This window comes from Hydractinia symbiolongicarpus, chromosome 5, assembly GCF_029227915.1.
Source record: "Hydractinia symbiolongicarpus strain clone_291-10 chromosome 5, HSymV2.1, whole genome shotgun sequence".
Lineage (NCBI taxonomy): Eukaryota > Metazoa > Cnidaria > Hydrozoa > Anthoathecata > Hydractiniidae > Hydractinia > Hydractinia symbiolongicarpus.
The window spans coordinates 19,625,517-19,637,734 of NC_079879.1; the positions used below are offsets into that span (position 1 = coordinate 19,625,517).

Sequence of the window (12,218 nt, forward strand, 5' to 3'; positions counted from 1 at the left end):
GTGACTTTTGAATTTTATGCTATATTGAATTTTCGTGCAAAAAAACTGTAAATCACCTTTGTCTCCAGTGCCTTTGCGTGGCTCGTACGAAACTGTTTTTGTAAGCATGGTTTTGTTAATAATTGAGTGAGAACGGAGAAGAACGCAAAAACTTTCAGTATATTATTTTTTCTAACCTTTTAAGTTATTACGATAGGAAAAGGTAGGTAAATATCGAATCCTCTTCGAGTACTTTTTCGAACGCACATTTTTAAATTTACATTAAAACTTTTAACGCGTGTTTTTATGTTCAGCACAATGAAGACTGAAAAGAGGTACATGGAAGAAAAATTTTAGGAATGACTAAACGGAATTCCGTAATAATACCCGAACAGACTTTTAAAACAATGATGGATTTTTTATGTGGAAGAATAGACAACGTTCCACGTGCTATGAAACGAAAACTTTGCAGTAAAAAATTCTAAATTGTACAAAGTTAGTATTGTTAAAAAAATTCAACTTAAGTAGAAGAAGTGAAGTAGGCCCAACGTCGTACAAAGTTATCTCAGTTGTATGAAGTTGGTTCGAATCAGAAAAATTCAAATAAATTAAAAGAAGTTGAGTAGGCCCAACCTCGTATATAGTATTTGAAGTCGTACGAAGTTAGTATGGATAAAAAGAATCAATTTTTAAGTGGGAGCAATGACGTTGCCCAACCTTGTACACAGTTATTTAGGTTGTACGAAGTTGGTACAATCGTTAGATAATAATGGTCAAAAATTAACGTTCAAAAAATATTTAAGATATTATAATGTTTACTGAATGTATTTAGCAATGCTTAGATATTCATTTCTAAACCAAATTATTCGTTTTATAATTTTTGTACAGCAATTGTAATGCCCATCTTCGTACAAAATTGCCCATCTTCGTACAAGTGCGAAAAATGACCAACCTCGTACAACGGGTCAATTTTGTACGGAACAGCTTAACCTAATTAGGTTAGCTATATATTTCATTTTAACATAAATCTTAGTTGCGCGAACATATCGAGGCACGAGTGACAATTTTGGAATCATGGTCGCGTAGACTATCCATTCTGAACAAAGATTTTTTGCGATTTTTTCTTAGGAATGTATGAAAAGCCAATAAATACTGTAATGTCTTAACTAGGTTACATATGGCCTAACTAGGCTACAATGAGTCATATGGCCTAACTAGGCTACAATGAGTCGCCTTAATAGGTGGTATGCCCTAATTAGCCTACCGTCGCCTAATTAAGTGTTTATCCTGACTGATTGTTATGACGCCAAACCGAATCGCCGAATAGGTCGGCTGATTTTTCACTGTTTTTGAAGATTTAAAAAATAGTTGACTTTAAATTTCAGCACACTTAATAAAAGCAGTTAGGGTAGATAATTATGTTTGACGTACTGTTTTGTTTAGCCAGATAGATAGATGATAAATAGATTTTTTGTGTGTGATGAACGTTTACTTTTTTAGTTAAAAATAATATATACTAAAAAATTGCACAGTCCTCATAGCTAAATAATTATAGCAGTTTTTTTAAAATATGTTTTAAATATAAATTTAACGGTCTTGTTTTTCAGGTACTATCTATATATAGCTGGCTAGCCTTTGAATATTTTTACATTTTTCGGGGGTAAGCTCTTCTGGCTCTAACAACTGCGTGGTGGGCAAAAAGATGCAGAAGCTTGCTGGAGAAAGGTCTTTTCAGCCTATTGTTTCTAGGATTTACTTTTATCGAGTGTAGATGGATAACTTGAGATTGACATATATTCATATAAAGTCGTAATGATACCTCCCCGTGAAAAGAAACAGACTTAAAAGGACCTCAATTCACCTAGCGCCCGCATCTTTTTGCATACCACGGAATTGTTAAAGTGGAAAGAGCTTACAGCAGATAATGTAAACATTCAAAAAGGTCTATACAGCTAAAAAAGAGTTGTATACAGTTCAAAATGGGTTACAACAAGTATAAAACAAGTAATAGTCGCTACACTTTATAACGTTTCGGTCGTCCAGCCATACAACATGTACAATATGTTCAAATAAATAACATTGTATGATCGTATCGTACGATCAGAACTTATCCCAATGGGGAAGTCCATTATTAGAGAAAAGATTTACTGGCAAAGACGCAATATTTCTATTGAGAATTGGCTTGTCCCTACGGATCAACAGACTCTCTTTCAATTCCAAATCAAAATTAGTATTAACGGAGGAGAGTATAGAAAAGTTCTCCAAAGTAGGGTTTTTTTGCAGAAAATTATATGCTCTAAAACCGCACTGTGATTTTGAGCAGCTTTGATGGTTTTTCGCAGGCTCTTAATTTTAAATGTTGCATGATCTTACCGTAGTAGATAGCATTGCAGCCATCGCACTTATATTTATACATGACTTTTGAACGCAGAGCCCTTGAAGGATGGTCCTTAAAACGCAAAAAAAAACCCAATTCTACAAACAGATTTGAAAACATATGGGTGCGAACATATATGAGTGTTTCTGCCTTGACTGAACAAACCGTCAAGGTTAACATTTTCCAGTGGTCTAACTTCTGCATATCAGGCAAAAAATGCAGACGTTTATAGGCTGGTAAACTAAGGTCTTTTTTAGTCTCTTTCTTTTCAGGTATTTTTTGTTGTTGATATTTAAGGCAATTTTTCAAAATTGTTAGAGTTAAGTATGTCTTCAAGTTTATAATTGGATAGAATTATCAGCAAAATGGTTTCAAACCAGGAGGCTACCATTTCAGGTTCAATAGAATTGCTTTTCTCAACACTGTCTTAAGGTTACACTGTGTCTAAAATAATAAAGAAATGATTGCCTTTATAACACTCTATTGTATATAAGTCCTTGAGGATAATATTTTAATGTCGGAAATTAATTTTCTTCCCACTCATTTTTCTGACATTCTCCTCTTATTTTCAAGAATTAAGTTTCCAATTTGAATGTCAAATTCGAATGTTTACAGCTTTAGTTTTAGTTTTAATGAGTGATTTTTTAAAGTTAAAAGTGCTGATTAACAAGTAGGCTTTGTCTCATTACTTTCTTTTAGTGTATCATTTTTTCGAAACACCGTTGGTCATATGAAATCTCTGGCAATCTGTTTAAGAAGGTTTGCAAATAAGGATGTTGAAACTTATGCATTTGAATGTAATGGATTTCCTTAGCACAAGGAAAATTATGTCCATGTTGGCAATAATGTATATAACAGAGTAGGGAAGCTTTTGAACGAGGATTTATTGCAAAAGACCAAGATTATAAGTTGCTAGGGCAGTAGAAGCTTCATTTTAGACTTGTTAAAGTAATTCCTAGCCAGAAATGTATCAGTGAAACAAAACCTATATTATATAATTATTATTCCTGCTAGCTGACGTCTGGTAGAGTGTTAAACATTTGATGACTGGAACAGCTTTTAGAAACAAATGCTATTTATGCTGAAGGTGGCAAAAATTACTAAAATGCTCACAAATACAGAAAAACTTTCTAAGGAAACCTATTCCAGACATTTCAGTGCTAAAATCACCAAAAATAATCAAAAGATGAGCTAACAACTTATTACATATTTTCCTCTCTTTTCTTATGATGGATAGAGGTTTAAAAGTAATGAAGCAGTTTTGTTGAGTCATGTAATGCTGCCTAGCCTTTTTGTATATATTTGTAATCTTTATTATGTGATATTGACATTTCATTAAAAACAAATACAAGCATTTCCTTGTGTTAGAAACAGGTACATATATGGTATAAAAACACATGTTTTGAATTCCTTAGTTTGCACATATCTTATTTCAGCTGAAATATTTTGTTTTTGTTGTTTCTAGTAGATATATATTATCGTTACATCGTGAAAGTCCTATTAAACTTTTTTACTTTATTTATTGTCTTAGTTAATCACCCCCCACCCCACCCCCTTTGTTGTAAAACTTATACTATGAAATGTGACATATTGAAGATACAAAAAACAATATATAATATTGAATTTTTATATAAAATTAAACAACTCTACAGATCTTTAACATATGTTTTGTTATTTGACCTCTACCATGACGTCAGCCAGAGATCATGAGATTTACCACACACTCATTCACTCTTTATACATGCTTTGAAATACTAATAATTACAGTTATTGTTTGTTGCTGTTGTAGTAGTGTTAGATATTGTAATAAAGTCTGCTATGCAGCTACTGCATATATATATACTATTTTTTTACGATTATAAAGTAAACTGTATGAATTTGTCTATAATAATAGCCGTAATCTGTCTCTGCATAAAATGATACTATGGTAGCAAGACACACAAATTGTATATATATATACCACATTTCTAGTGCAAAGGATGGGTGAACTCATGGATTGAGCCAACGAGCTAATGAGTAGTTATATGTATAATGTTATTACAAGAATTTGAATGAACAAAAATAGTACTACAGTGACTTTCTTCTCTGTTTGCCTGTATTGGTTTCAAATCAGTTTAATTTCTTAAAGCAGAGAATGATGTTAGAAAGACATTAAAAAAATTATACCTTTCTTAATTAATTTGCAGATCAATATTATAAATGGTTATTACACCCCAGCACAACATGGCCGGTGTGAGCAAGGAAGTGTTGAGTGAAGCTGATCATGAATGCAACATTGTGAAGCTTCTTCCATACCAACACCAAGTTGGCGGACACAATTGCGTGTTGTTGTATGACGAGAAGACAATTTGTAAACCGCTTGATGAGCAAGAACATAGAGTGTATTCAAAAATACCAGATGGGTTAAAAGAATTCATTCCAAAGATTAAAGGTTTGTGATATCTTGTTTTAGGTCCTTTGATCTTAAGTGTATAGGGGTGTTTATCACTGTGAGGTCTCAAACCAGGGCAAGGGTAAAAAAAGCATTTAAAGGTCACAGCTTACCCACATGAGCCATGCATGTACAGAAACTAGACAACCACCTAAGATATCAATCTTAATCGGATGCGGGATGCTTTTTAAGTCCTGCATGCATTTCTTTCTTTTTTCAGCTCCTAATTCTACTGAAAATTCTTATTAATTAGAGGAGGTCTAATAAATTCCTAAAGAAATATATAGATATAGCTCTATTTTGTAAAGAATGATTTCCATCATTATTTTATACAATTATTTGTAGGAGTTGTTAAAGTCCATTATGAACGAATTGGCGATGACGTGTTCTGCTTTGCGATTCCACTGGATTGTTCTTACTGCAAAGATATCCAACGACTTAGAAATTACCTCATAGCAACCGACGCACTAAATGAAAGGTGAGATATTTAATATTTTATCTGTATCTATGAATAAGTTAGATTTCGGGTCAGTGCAAGTTGGTTTGAAGTCTGTTTATTTTCCGGTGTATAAACCTTGCCTGAATATCTCATCTTAGAGCCTAATGCTATCTCTGGGAGGTGTGCTATAAGGCAAGTTTTATGGTGAGTAAATTACACTGAGGACATATACAGATAAGCTTCGATGTTTTTTTTTGTCACTGCTTTTCAGGCTTCGTTGGTTTGTGGCATATTCTTTTGGAGGATTCTCATTGGGAGTACATTTATACAAAATCCTTTTCACAGGCAAAATTTCGTTTACCTTTAACTATGTTTTCTTTTTCAGGATTTTTTGTAATTTTTGATCTAACTTCTAATTTCTTATCTCACTTTAGAAGTTTTAGGTGCAGTATGTAACCTGTGTGTTATTCCCTACTAACTGAATAGTTCTCAATTTTTATTCAGATCATTAGATGGCTCAATGGATGCATCGGTTAGAAGTACAAGTAGAAGTGGTTTGTAGTGTAGCATTATTTTCTATCCGTAGGTGAAAAGTATTGAGAATGAAATCAGTTTTGTTTAGGCAATTTTTTAAGTAGAAATGCGTTCTCTTTACAGAGCTTTTCAGGACGACGTCCACTAGTATCTACTTTTGTTGCATACATAACATACCATGTGATATCATGTTATGAGGGAAATGCGTTAATCTGCCATCTCACCTTAACGCTGGACGAGGACGAAAAATGTGTCAAAATGTGTCACAACTTTTTATTTATGCAGATTGTCGACTTCTACTGAAATCTTCTAAATGACCTAAAATTTTAGCCATACATATCGATTCTCCTAATAATCCTTTTTTCCTTTTCAAGTACTTATTTTTCATTATTGAAAAGATAATATGTTTTGCCCATAAAATGTTGTCAACATCCCTATAAAATGATAAACCTCGTAAATTTTGACACCTAAACCTTCTAGATTCTCCAAAGATTTCCTAAATTCTCCCAAAACCTTCCACAATAGTAATATTTTACATCTTTGGCAACTTTTTTGTGAGCCCCCTTCCTGTTACCGTTATAGATAGAAGTTATCACGACGCTTTCTGGAACGATATGCTGAAGGAAAAACTTGTCCGACGTTGGTTAAAAAATGCCAAACAAAAAGAATTGGAAAGTATCCATTTCATTAAAACTGCCCAAACTATTTGTTTTGTTCGATGGAGACGAAATGCTTTAATGCTTTCATAAATGCATAAGTGGTCTGTTTCAGAAACTGGGTACCTCTTTAATAATTAGATGATGAAAAACTAGTAGCGTGAAAAATGTTGGTGACCAAACCCAATTTGTTTGTGTTATTTTCACTGGGGGCGAAAGAGGGGTTGATTTCATCTTCAACGTTTACCCTAACTTACTATTTTCATTATAACCTGCTAAAATTCTTTTAAGACTTTTAATATTATTCTATTTGGCAACTTTTTAGTTCCATTTTGGGATTTTTCATAATTAAATCTAATATTCTTTAAATGTAATTATCTTGAGAACAAAAACAATTTTTTTAAAAAAGAATAAGAGGACTTGTTAATTTACTTTTTAAGCTGCATGATATAAGTCCAAAATCATTTTATACCCTTTAACTGTTTGAGGTTCAAGAAAAAAATACTCGATTTAACTCGCCAATTGTCTCTAAAGGTAATAAGTATAATTACGTAGAAAGCTAAATAAACACATTGAACCTATTCGCGTTGCGGGGGTACCCCTCTTTATCAATTATTTGATATAGCTTTTAAAATTGGAGGTGACTTTAGCTTCAGGATGGACAAAAAACTTTCAGTATGACTGTGTAGTACAACTGTAGTATGTCTGTTGTCTTGGTTCACAGGTGACCAGAAAAAAGTCAGACAAAATTTTTTTTCTTTAAATATCCTTCAAATATCAGCTGCTTCAAATTCATACTTAAACTTTTACAAGTAACATCTTAAGCGTTTTCAACCGTTTTTCTCCTACCATATTTTCCTCGTTTTTGCCTTCTTTGGGCTTCAATAATGAAATCTGGGTCTGAGTGATGCCATCCAAATTTCTTTTATTTCAATTTTTCTCCAATGTGCTAACAAACGTAAACAAACGTAAATTGCTGACATCGACGAATTTTATCACTGTGAATCATTTTCTTTTATCTACATATTATTTTCCTACTAAGATTTAGCGACAGGGCTGAGAACCTGGTCTAATGTTATTTGACGTGGTTAAGTCCACTCCCATTCCAGGGTATTTGATATCCTAAAAACCCAATATAAACAGGGTTAAATGGAAAATTGGACTTCGATACATCACACTTCTATATCCATCTGTTTTTGCGATGTTTTCTTAACTTCTATTATAAGAATTTATTCTATTGGAAAACATTTCAAAAAGGTTTAAATACCCTTGTACTATTGATTTGAAGATGGGCACGCGAGTTTTCGGTGATGCAGCCTCTCGCGAGAAACGTGAAGTGAAACAGAAGCGAGCAAATTCATCCACGTCTGCGTCGTTAGGCGTCAGATTGTGTGGTATGCAGGTAAGAATTTGAGGACAAAACAGAATTTACCAGATTTACGAATTTTTGGACAATTTTCTTAGCTCTTTCCATGTTAAATTTAGCTTGTTTTTTATTAAATTGGTATTGTTGCCTTACTGGCACCAAGGCAAATTTGTGTTGTCACAATTCTGGCTGCAGTTATTATATTAAACTAGTCGGTGGCCCGTGTGTAAATCCAGGGGTTCGCCCGTCCTTTATATACCGCATTTTGTGTGTCTCGCTACTTAAGATACTTTTTTGCGCAGAGACAGACAGAATGCGGCTATTATTATAAAAAATAATTATATTTTTTAAATTCTCATTTAGATTTACCATCCTGTGACAAATAAATACATCTTTACTGATAAGTACAAAGGACGAGAGTACTCGAAGAGTGATTTCAAAGACTGTATTAAAAATTTTATTTTCAACGGATCGATGTATCGCGTGGAGCTTTTAAAACCGTGCATCGACAAACTAAAAGCATTGCATTCACAGCTCGAGAATATCGAGTGTTATAGATTTTACTGTAGCTCGCTGTTGTTGATGTACGATGGGGTACACACTCGCGCGGACAGGGAACCGGACATTGAAGTGCGGATGATCGATTTTGCGCACACCACCGTCAAAGAAGATGAAACGAATCACCACCTTGGACCTGATCATGGTTATATTCTTGGTGTTGAAAGTCTCATTAACCTTTTTACACAAATTAACGAGGAACTCACTCAGGTTACAGAAGACACAGCGTAATTTTAATGTTATTTTAGAATGTAAATAGCAAATTTTTTAGAAAGAGCGAAAAAAAAAAAGATTTCGTGACATTTAAGTTATAAAATTTACGAAAAATCTATTCAGTTGCTTTCACTGTATGTGAGCTATAACTGCAAGCGCATGTCTCACAATTTGTGGAGCACTTACTTGGATACTCGATTCAAAATATTGTAAGAAAAGGAGTTGTTTGGGTGTCATGGGATTACTTTATTGCATTAAAATTTCGCGGTCGGGTCCTCAGAACCGGGAAACCTCAGTACTGCAAAAAAAATTTAGCGGTTTCGTGGTCGGGTCCATGTAACCGCAAAATAAGAATACCGGAAGAAATGGATCTCAACCTCCACCGCAAAGTGAAATGCTGCAAAAATAGGGTTTTCGAATCAACCTCTAATTATGGAGTTTTTCGCAATAAGAAAGTCCGAGCCTCTGTCGTTAATTTTCCTTTAATTGAAATGCGATATTTAAAAGCTTCTCTAATTTTCTTTGATTTCTTTTACATTGCCGATGTATTTAAAATGCCGCGAAAAAAAGCAATTGCTTAAAGACGCTTCAGAAAAGATTAAAATTTAGAATTAGTGTTTATATTTGTTATTTATATTTTAGAACCGTTAATTGTCCATTAAAACATTTTTTGCCATATCTTGAATTTCCAGGAACATTTTCTGTAAAAGACTCTCCTTTCCATAAGTGAGGTTTGGGAATGTCATTTCTGGGGTTTTTACATACCCTGAGATGGGATTTTCTTGTCTGTGGATTTTAGAACGTCCACATATTACAAAAATACATGCCAAAAAACCTTTGCAAACAGCCCCGCCCTGATCTGACATACCCTGCCAAGAAATGTCCTCTTGTAATTTTCTATGTTATATATTGGGAAAGATCTATTGTTTAATTTTCAGATATTTTTGTATGTTGAATATAATATATATTTTACAAAACTACGTCAATAATATTTTACCTAGTTTTTATTTAGTCGCTTAACCGGTATTTTCGCTTTTTTAAAGTTGAAAACAGCATAGGAATGACGTTTTTACACTAAATTATACTGAAAATGCACTTGTTTTTTCTTCTGTATGACCGGAAGTGGGGGGTTCCTTCCTCCGTAAAAAAGGTATGATTTAAAGGTTATTACCAAAAAAGTGGAAGGATGCCGCTAAAAAAGCTGTCTTCTCCCGATTAAACTGCGTTATTTCCTTGTTACCTCGTAATTACTAAGCATTCAAGAGGTGACAAAGTTTATCTTCACTGATTTGTTTCTAAATTCCTTAGTCCCCAGAGCTCTTTGCAATAAACTTTAAAGGGATTTGGGGGCGAGAATGAAAAATTAAATGTCATAAAATTAGATGGACTAACTAATATATATGAATTATTACTGTAAAATAATGCGATTACTTTTGCGTAATCCGTAGTTTGAATAACGACAAATTTTTATTAAAATTAAGCAAAATATTAAATAAATAAAAGTTTCTTTTATTTCTGCATGTATATCAATTGTACATTAATACCACGGCAGATCCCATTCGACTTGAAGGGAGAGATCAGATAGGTCTGGAAAATAACAAAATTTCAACTTTTTATGTGTCATATTTAATGGAGCGTCTAACTGTGCAAGAAAATATTCAAGATCAACAAAAAGACAATACATTAACTGAAAATACATTTTCGGACAAAAGAAAAATATTGTGTGCGAAAAAAATTCGTCTAATTAGCCAAATTCATAGGCCGGAGGAATGGGCGCTAATGTTTTGCTTGTGGGGAAAAAAATCCATAATGGGGGGTTTGTTGGGCTTCTAAAGTGAAGCAAATGGAGTTAAACACAAAACGTCCAGCTTTAAATTATGTTATAACGTTATTATAAACATTTAGCTGCATAATCGTATAGTTTAAAACTTGGTGAAGACCTTTCCGAATATACTGGAAGGTGTCATTACAAACGTTAGCTAGCTAAAAACTACAACAAACAATGGTTAAGTGGTCTTGTGCATCAGCCTTGTGTTTCAACAACCACACAACTTTGGGTATTGATGGGAAACCTTTAAAATTTTATCGTTTACCAAGATTAGAATCTTTAAAATCGCAATATCGGAAGATTTTAAAAACAGATGGTATTAACTGGAATAATGGGTATATTTGCTGTGAACACTGGAGCTCCAATAAGAGATTATCAGTGACAGACTTGCCAGATGTTGTCGTTTCAGAAAGAAGTTTCCAAAAGCTTGAACAGAAATATGAGAATGCTAATAACTTGGTAAAAAAATCAGCCACAGAACTTTACAAAAAAAGATTAAGAAATGCTAAACAAAAGTTGGTAACTGCCAGAAATATAATGAACCAAAATATAAATACTCCATGCTCATCAAAAGCACGAAGAACCCTAACAAAGTCTAGTACATATATCTCTTCTAAAAAACGTAACCCTTCAAAGTTACAATACAGAAAAAAATTGGAAAAAGCAAATGCTGAAATTTTAAGACTAAATAAAGAGCTTACCGAATCCCAAGAAAAAATCGCCAGGTTAAATAAGGAACTTGCAACTATGAAATTTCAAAACAAGCTATTGGTAAATAATAACAGAAAAATACGTTCTGATAATATGTCTATTACTTCAAAACAGTTTACTTTTTCTAACATTAAAAATTAAAAATTAAAAATACACAAACTGGAAAAGCATTAATTGGTATTTCCCCACATGGCAGTGGAATTCTTTTTAGCGATATCTATCCTGGGTCAATTTCAGATAGTGATATTACAGAAAAAACAGATGCCATTCGTTTTGTTGAAGAGGAGCATGAAATAATGAGTGATCGTGGGTTTTCCATTCAAGAGCATTGTGCTCTAAAAGGTATCACATTAAACAGGCCAAAACAAAAAAATTGTGATCAGTTCTCTGAAAAAGACGTATCATCCAATTTTGACATAGCTGCTACGAGGATCCATGTGGAACGTTTTATTGGCAGAGTTCGAGATTGGTCAATATTAAATACAGTTTGGCCTATGAATAGAATAGACATATTATCCTCAACTTGGCAAATGTTATGTCATATAGTAAATCTTACTATGCCACCCATAGGTCCTCGTGAGTAAATATTTTATTATGTGTATATAATATATATATATATATATATATATATATATATATATATATATATATATATATATATATATATATATATATATATATATATATATGTACACAAATTATCAACTAAAGTTTTAACAGTTACTATCTTTCTACTCTGTAACATTCTAATAGCCTTTTCTTGCTGGCCTAAACTACCATATGTTTTCATTTTGCAGTAGTTCTTAAATATATCTTCATTGATAAGTGGTAGATCCTCATCCTTTTTACACCATTTAGCTGTAGTTGGAGGAATATCTGTGGGATCTAAGCTACAACTAAACTTGTAATTTTTATTTGCTTTGTCTTCTAGACGTTTTACTAAACGAGGATATCGCATAAACTTTCTAATTTTTATCTGCAGTTCTTGAACATTTCCTGTGGCACACTGACCTATATTTTTTAGCCATTCTGAACATTCTTCAAAGCTATAATTGCTAACATCCTTTGTATTGTCCATGTTTATAAACTTTAATAATCGATATCATAAATAAACTATATACTTTTG

The 12,218-nt window shown here is 33.0% G+C and overlaps 1 protein-coding gene across 1 annotated transcript; it reads left to right on the forward strand.

The window, feature by feature from the left end:
- Positions 1-4,326: 4,326 nt before the first annotated feature.
- Positions 4,327-8,656, forward strand: LOC130645175 (inositol hexakisphosphate kinase 3-like). The gene is made up of 7 exons (XM_057451070.1): positions 4,327-4,428; positions 4,543-4,787; positions 5,133-5,265; positions 5,731-5,780; positions 6,343-6,435; positions 7,643-7,818; positions 8,146-8,656. Exons 2-7 carry the CDS (start codon positions 4,556-4,558, stop codon positions 8,569-8,571), a joined length of 1,110 nt encoding a protein of 369 aa, XP_057307053.1. The 5' UTR covers positions 4,327-4,428; positions 4,543-4,555; the 3' UTR covers positions 8,572-8,656.
- Positions 8,657-12,218: the final 3,562 nt, after the last annotated feature.

Bases quoted from the DNA above. Each gene is read 5' to 3' on its own strand.
- LOC130645175 (XM_057451070.1), top strand. From the start codon at position 4,556: ATGGTTATTACACCCCAGCACAACATGGCCGGTGTGAGCAAGGAAGTG. The intron at 4,788-5,132 runs GTTTGTGATATC...AATTATTTGTAG, and splicing joins ATTCATTCCAAAGATTAAAG to GAGTTGTTAAAGTCCATTAT. The intron at 5,266-5,730 runs GTGAGATATTTA...ATTTTTATTCAG, and splicing joins ACCGACGCACTAAATGAAAG to ATCATTAGATGGCTCAATGG.